Genomic DNA, 6,824 nt, shown 5'->3' with positions numbered 1-6,824 from the left:
CAACATCCAGCAGATTCCTCGAGCCGATGCGCTATCCAAGTTATCTAGCTCCCCGAGAACCGACCTCGGCAAGACAACACAGTTGGACACTCTGGCCTAGTCGAGCATTGCATAGAAAATTCTCCTCATCCTCCTGGTACAACACAACCCATCCTGGATGGACCCCGTAGCACAGTACCTCCGAAAATGCACACTTCCATAAGATCAGGTAAAAGCGAACAAGCTCAAGCATAGATCAGCCCAGTATTGCCTTATCCAAGGTCAACTCTACCACCGGTAACACACTCTCCCTACCTGAAATGCCTCTCCCCATCCAAAGCAGACTACATCCTTAGGGAGATCCATGAAGGTATCTGTGGAGACCATCCCGACGCTTGCATACTGGTGCACAAGGCACTCCGGAAAGGCTACTTCTGGCCGACAATGAAACAAGATGCAACACATGATCCTATCATGAAGATATAACCAGATGTAGACTTTCTAACATCTAGATTGGATTGGAAATTGGAATCAGTATACCCCTGAATCTGTAGTGAATTACCATCGAATACTAGGCAAAACTCTTTTGTCCTTTGAAGGTATTTTAGTATGTTTTTCACAGCGGTCCAATCCTCCTGCCCTAGGTTAGATTGGTATCTGCTTACAACATTCACTGCTTGATAAATGTCAGGATGAGTGCAAAGCATAGCATACATGATGCTCCCTAAGGATGAGGCATAGGGAACTGGAGGCCTAGAAACCCGTGTAGATCTTCTAAATTGGTTATTTTCTAGAGCTAATGGGACATCTCCCACTACCTCGGGGCTCTCTTCATCAAGAACAACTTCCTTATGATGATTATCCAAGCTGTAATCTTCCTCTAGGAATTGGGCATTATGATTACAAAACACCTTTTGTTCTTTTGGATCATAGAACAAGTAATCTACAAAGCCTTTGGGGTAACCTACAAATAGAGAATGGCTGGTCTTGGATTCCAATTTGTTAGCACTAGTTGTTTTAACATGTGCTAGACAACCTCAAATCTTCAAGTGTCTCACACTTGGTTTCTTACCGGTCCATAGCTTATATGGAGTCTTAGGAATGGATTTGGTTGGAACCCAGTTCAGCACGTAAATCGCGGTCTCTAATGCGAAACCCCAAAAGGATGTGGATAATTTTGAATGGACAAGAAGTGATCAAATCATATCTAATAAAGTCCAGTTTCTCCTCTCTGACACACCGTTTAATTGTGGTGTAGCAGGAGGTGCCAGTTGTGATACAATCCCATTTTCTTTTAAATAGTCCTTGAATTCATCAGAGAGATATTTGCCGCTTCGACCTGATTGAAGGGTCTTAATTTCTCTCCCAAACTGTTTCTCAACTTACTTGTCTGAACGCGACTGTTACTGCATGCGCAAAGCCTTAAAAATCGATGCGACGACCTTGAAAAGCAACAGGTAGGGCATTAATTGCTCTAGTCCAACCACCAATGCAGGTGCTTGAGGTTCACCCAGGCCCACAGGGTCAACCAATACAAAGATGACAACCGCTTGAACTGAGGGGAGAGGATTGGGCGGATGCTGAGTTGTGCAAATTGTCACATAGGAGGTTGACGGCAAGATATAAGTGGAGGCCCGAAAACGTGGGTTTTGCGGTGCATTCGCACTGAATTTTCACACGTCCATCTAACCCTTAGGACCACTACATATATATTCGGATGAACCCATTGATTAAACGATTGTGATGGGTTCATGTATATCTTTGTCACGTTGTAGAGTTGACTTGACTGGAGAGAGAAAAAAAAAAGAATTTCAGTATAATCCTAGGGTGGAATTAAGATTTTTAGGGTTGGACTGAATCTTTACCGTTAATTGATGTTAGATCTATGGGCAGGATGAGGTTTATAGGAGGTATTAATTGATCATTTTCATAATGAAATAGATTTCAAATTTGTCTTGGTGAAATATTTCGAACTTGTGAAGTAGCTAAAAGTCATTGCTTGAACGTTTCAAAGGTTCTTATCTATCCCCCTTTTTCTTTGTCTTGGTCTCCATTAGTTTCTCATATTCTAAGTTTACATTATTCAATGTATTTACTAACATCAAAGTTGGGTTTCTTATCATGCACAGTGCAATTTGTTCTTTAAAAAGACATTTCTGTAGAACTTAGATCTTGCTTCTAGCGGTTTAGGAATCAAATGATAGCACGGTATTTTAATAAATAGTCTTTTTCATATTGAAATATATTTCGAATTTGTGTTCTTTTATTTGGTGACTTGTCAATTTGCAAAAAGTCATCGCTTGAAGTGGTGGGTGTAATATGTGGCCAATTTCATTGAGTCAATCATTAAGGCAATGTTTGGTTTGAAGGAAAAGGTAAGAAAAGAAAGAAAAAGACGAAAAAGTTAATACAAAGTTTGTAAAAGTTTTTCTACCTTTCCCTATATTTTCCTTCAAATCAAAGTTGGGTTTCTTATCATGCACAGTGCAATTTGTTCTTTAAAAAGACTTTTCTGTAGAACTTAGATCTTGCTTCTAGCGGTTTAGGAATCAAATGTGACCAAAAAAGTCACATTAGATAACATCCTAATGGTCCATGTACAGTGGAAATTTTCTTAAGTGGACAACTTTGACTTGGACTAGAAAAGCTCAAATCGACAAACACAAAGACTATGTCAAGAGGAATGAAGCGCCACCGGAGAAGATGTCAATCTAGAAGGTGTAGACTAACCATGTTCATTCTATCCCTGTAAATCTAGAGGAAGTAGGATTATTTTCAAGAAAACTGCTTATGAACGCCAACCATATCCCAACTGCTAATTAAGGTTGGACCCTAATTATGAAAATAGAAATTCAGAAAATTTCAAGGTTTTTAAAATCGAATTGGTCAGGGTCTGGTTTTCGGTTCGAACGGTCAGACTGTTTAAACCAAACGGATGGCTCATTCTGACAAAAAAATAAAAAATAAAAACTGACCAAACCGTTGAACGGTTCAAACAGTTCGACCACCCAGATCAGCGGTTTACTGGCCAAATCAACGGTTTTTGGGAAAATAATGATTCTGAGGTAAAACGGAATTGACCGATTCTTGGGTTTTCCGGTTCGACCATCTGGTCCGATCCTGTTTTGAAAACCATGGAAAATTTAGAAAACAATGCCATAAATGAGTGAAAACCCACTTAGATAATAATAAGTTTGGGGTTTGTTGAGCAGTCATAATAGTTCATCCTTCTACTCTGGTAGCTAGGATGGGTTTTACTTTCATAGTGGATAAGGCCACGTCTCCATGGATTTTGAAAATTTGAGAATACTGGATGGGTTGGTAATCAATTTAGGGTTTAAGGTTTCATTAATTAATCTATAAGCAACCCAATTGAATTAAATTTCTGGATGGGCTAATCTCCAAGGAAGTTTTTAGTTAGAACCCTCCAACAGAAGCTTCAGACACTGCTTGGGTCTGATTCTTATGCAGAACAGAGATGAAGATGGATGGTTCTCTCCACTATAAATTCACCAGGCCAATTTCGAATGATAATTCTCACCCCAGAAGCCAGAATCCGATGTTTCTCTCTTATTTAATTTCTATCAAACCAAACACCGTACAGACTAGAAGGACAGATTTTTGTAATGACCAATCAAACAAAACTAATACAGCTTCACATCCAAACAATGTATATGGATTACCCATGAATCAAAATACATCAATTGATAGAATTTCAATAGAAACAAGATATCAAACCGGTTTTGGTAATTGCATTTAATTAAAATGAAGAAGAAACATTAAACTAGAATATAAATTCCAAATATTTCTGGTAGTTCATACTTCACCTCCCCTCAGTTCAGAACAAACCTGAATAGTTGAGAAATATGAACTTTTAGAAAATAATATTTTCATCCATAGTCAATTTATGTGCAAGCAATTATGATCAGAAAGTCATTCGTATTTCCTTCATTTTAAGTATTAAGGATTGATACAGAAGATCTTCTCTAAAATTCCTCTCCTTCCATCTAATCTGATCATCATTTGAAATTTATTATGATGGAAGCTACATATCTAGACCTCCATTTTATTTTGGATGTGCAGGTAAAGACTAGTAAGGACGCTGCCCTACATAGTTGCCTCGAGGAGCATAGTTGCAAATGACAAAGTCCCAGCCATTGTTGCAGTGAACCTTAGCACACCCAAGACGAACTGAGCTTCTCCAGACCACCTGAGTGTAGTGGCCGCAAACTTTTCCGGCAGCACAAGAGTTGGAGTTGTAGTTGTAGAACTGTTTTTCGTTTACCCACATCTTCACAGCATTGGTCCCCGACAAGCTAGGCATAGCAGCGGCGAGGTTCTCGCCATAGGGTCCATTGGAGTGCTTCATGGCACAGTCGCCAATCCTCTGATTGGCGTATCTCTGAGCGTAGCCCGCCAGCGTATTGTCCCATGTCATAGGGCCAACCCCCACTGCTCGACGAGCTTCGTTGTGGGCATTTATGTAGTCCTGTGGGGAGTCTTGAGCTTCAGAGACATGGAGCAAGGCTAGGCCAACCATCATAATGAAGAGGGACGATTTAGCCCTACACAACGCCATTTTCGATACTCACAGACTAGGGTAGAGATCGTTGATGAAAAAATATAAGCGTAGAGTAGAGTATTTATAGCCCAAAAGAGAGGAATATCCACATCAAGGATGTAACGAAGAATATTCAAAACATGGGCTTCTCGACAGATCTTATCCACTGAGCCACGGGGATATTTTTATTGTGACATAAGCAAGTTGACGTAATCAATGCAGAGTTACATGACGTCACAATACTCATCAAGGTCTTTGAGTCAATGAATTATCTATAAACTCCCTTAAATTAACGAAAAACTAGGTGCAGGTTCAATGCAGATTTCTGATTCCTACTATAGAGCTATAAACAACCCACATTCTATACACTACACTAGGGGTGTCAATTGGACTGCATTTGGTCCAATCCGATCTGGTCCAATGTGAGTCCATTATAAATGGAGCAGGTCCAATCCAATCCAATTAATGAATGTTTTGGACCAATTTGGACCGGTTTAATTCAATGTTTGAACCGTCCAATCTGTTCAAATTCATTTTGATTTAGATTGCTTTCAACCCAAACCCGGTCCATTGACACATATATTCTTATCTTGTATCAATGGACCAGATATTGGATTAATCTAACCCAATTCAATATAAATTTGTTACGGATGGACTAGGTCCAATCCAATCTAATAAATATTGTGGATCAAATTAGTCCAATCCAATATGTCTTGTTGGTCCGTCCAATCCGTCCAAATTGATTTTCTTGCCATCGAGTTATAGTTACTTTTTTTTTTGCCATAGAGTTATAGGCATTGGGCTGGCTCTCGGAGCCAGTGAAGAAGCTCCCTGCCGAACCAGCTTCAGTCATATTAAGCCTTATTTTAGCGTAGCCTTATCTTCTGTATGAGTCTTATCTTTTGTATGAGTCTTATTTCTTATGTTTTAGTTGGTTTTGGTTTTTGTTTTCATTATTCTTTTAGTAGTTTGTACCTATTGGTTAGCCGAGATCCTCGCAAGAGGGAGTGAACTCAAACTTTGTATATATTCTCTGCAATCGTGTGCTGAAACAGAATAGAAAGAAAATATTTTCCTTCAACCTGAAGTTTCTCATGGTATCAGAGCCAGGAACATTCGACTGTCGCACAACCTTCTGAGTTTGCAAATTTTGATCATTCCTGATCTCTGTTCGAGGAGCAGATCTTTGAGGATTTTGTAGAGCCCTCTTTACTTCCAAAGCTGGTATCTGTGATATTCGATCATTCCTGATCCCTGTTCATGGAGCATATCTCTGAGGATTGTGTAGAACTCTCTTTACTTCCGTTTGTCGAAACTGGTATATGTTATTCGCTGAAACCAAGAAGAAAAATTGCTTTGACTGATCAATCATGGCGGATGGAAGAGAGAAGCGGAATGAAGGTGAGGGCGGAAGCAGAAAGGTAGTCTCACCATACTACTTGACTGCCAACGACAACCCGGGTAATATAATTACCCAAGTTCAATTGAAAGGAGATAACTATGAAGAATGGGCTCGAGCAATGCGGATGGCGCTCCGAGCCAACAAGAAGATCGGATTTGTCGATGAGACTATATCTTAGCCCACAGATGATTCATCGGAATTGGAAGACTGGCGGACTGTAAACTCGATGCTGGTTTCATAGATCCTCAACACGATAGAGCCGAGCCTGCGTTCTACGATCACGTATATGGAGGCCGTGAAGTATCTATGAGATGACATCAAAGAACGGTTTTTAGTAGGCAATGGGCCAAGAATTCAGCAACTCAAGGCAGATCTCGCGAACAGCAAATAGGTCGGTCTCCCAATCATGACATATTATGGAAAACTGAAACAAATCTAGGAAGAACTTGCTAATTACGAGCAAATTCCAACATGCGTTTGTGCGGGCTGCAACTGCAACATTTTTGCAAAGCTGAAGAAGAGACAGGAAGAAGAAAGAGTCCATCAGTTTTTGATGGGCTTGGATGACACAGTATATGGAACAGTGCGTTCCAATATTCTGGGCACCGATCCGCTGCCAAACATGAACAAAGCCTATGCCATTATGATACAAGAGGAGCGGCTGAGAACCGTGACCTGCGGCAAACAAGAAAAAAGAGAGGCGATGAGCTTTGCTACGCAAGCACAAGGTGGCATAAAAAGAACGGGACACGACACAAAAGAGAAATCTGTAGTGTGTACAAACTACGGACGAACAGGACATGAGGCTGAGAGTTGCTTTCAACTAATCAGCTACCCGGACTAGTGGGGGGACCAACCAATATCTACTGGAAGTGGGAAAGC

The 6,824-nt window shown here is 40.4% G+C and overlaps 1 protein-coding gene across 1 annotated transcript; it reads right to left on the bottom strand.

The window, feature by feature from the left end:
- Positions 1-3,901: 3,901 nt before the first annotated feature.
- Positions 3,902-4,579, bottom strand: LOC148852941 (basic form of pathogenesis-related protein 1-like). Its single transcript, XM_088946529.1, has one exon. It carries the CDS (start codon positions 4,556-4,558, stop codon positions 4,070-4,072), a length of 489 nt encoding a protein of 162 aa, XP_088802655.1. The 5' UTR covers positions 4,559-4,579; the 3' UTR covers positions 3,902-4,069.
- Positions 4,580-6,824: the final 2,245 nt, after the last annotated feature.

This window comes from Nelumbo lutea, chromosome 5, assembly GCF_056320005.1.
Source record: "Nelumbo lutea isolate HS-2025 chromosome 5, American lotus-T2T, whole genome shotgun sequence".
Classification (NCBI taxonomy): Eukaryota; Viridiplantae; Streptophyta; class Magnoliopsida; order Proteales; family Nelumbonaceae; genus Nelumbo; species Nelumbo lutea.
The sequence above is the reverse complement of the archived record's forward strand: the minus strand, read 5'-3'. Positions and strand labels throughout refer to the sequence as shown.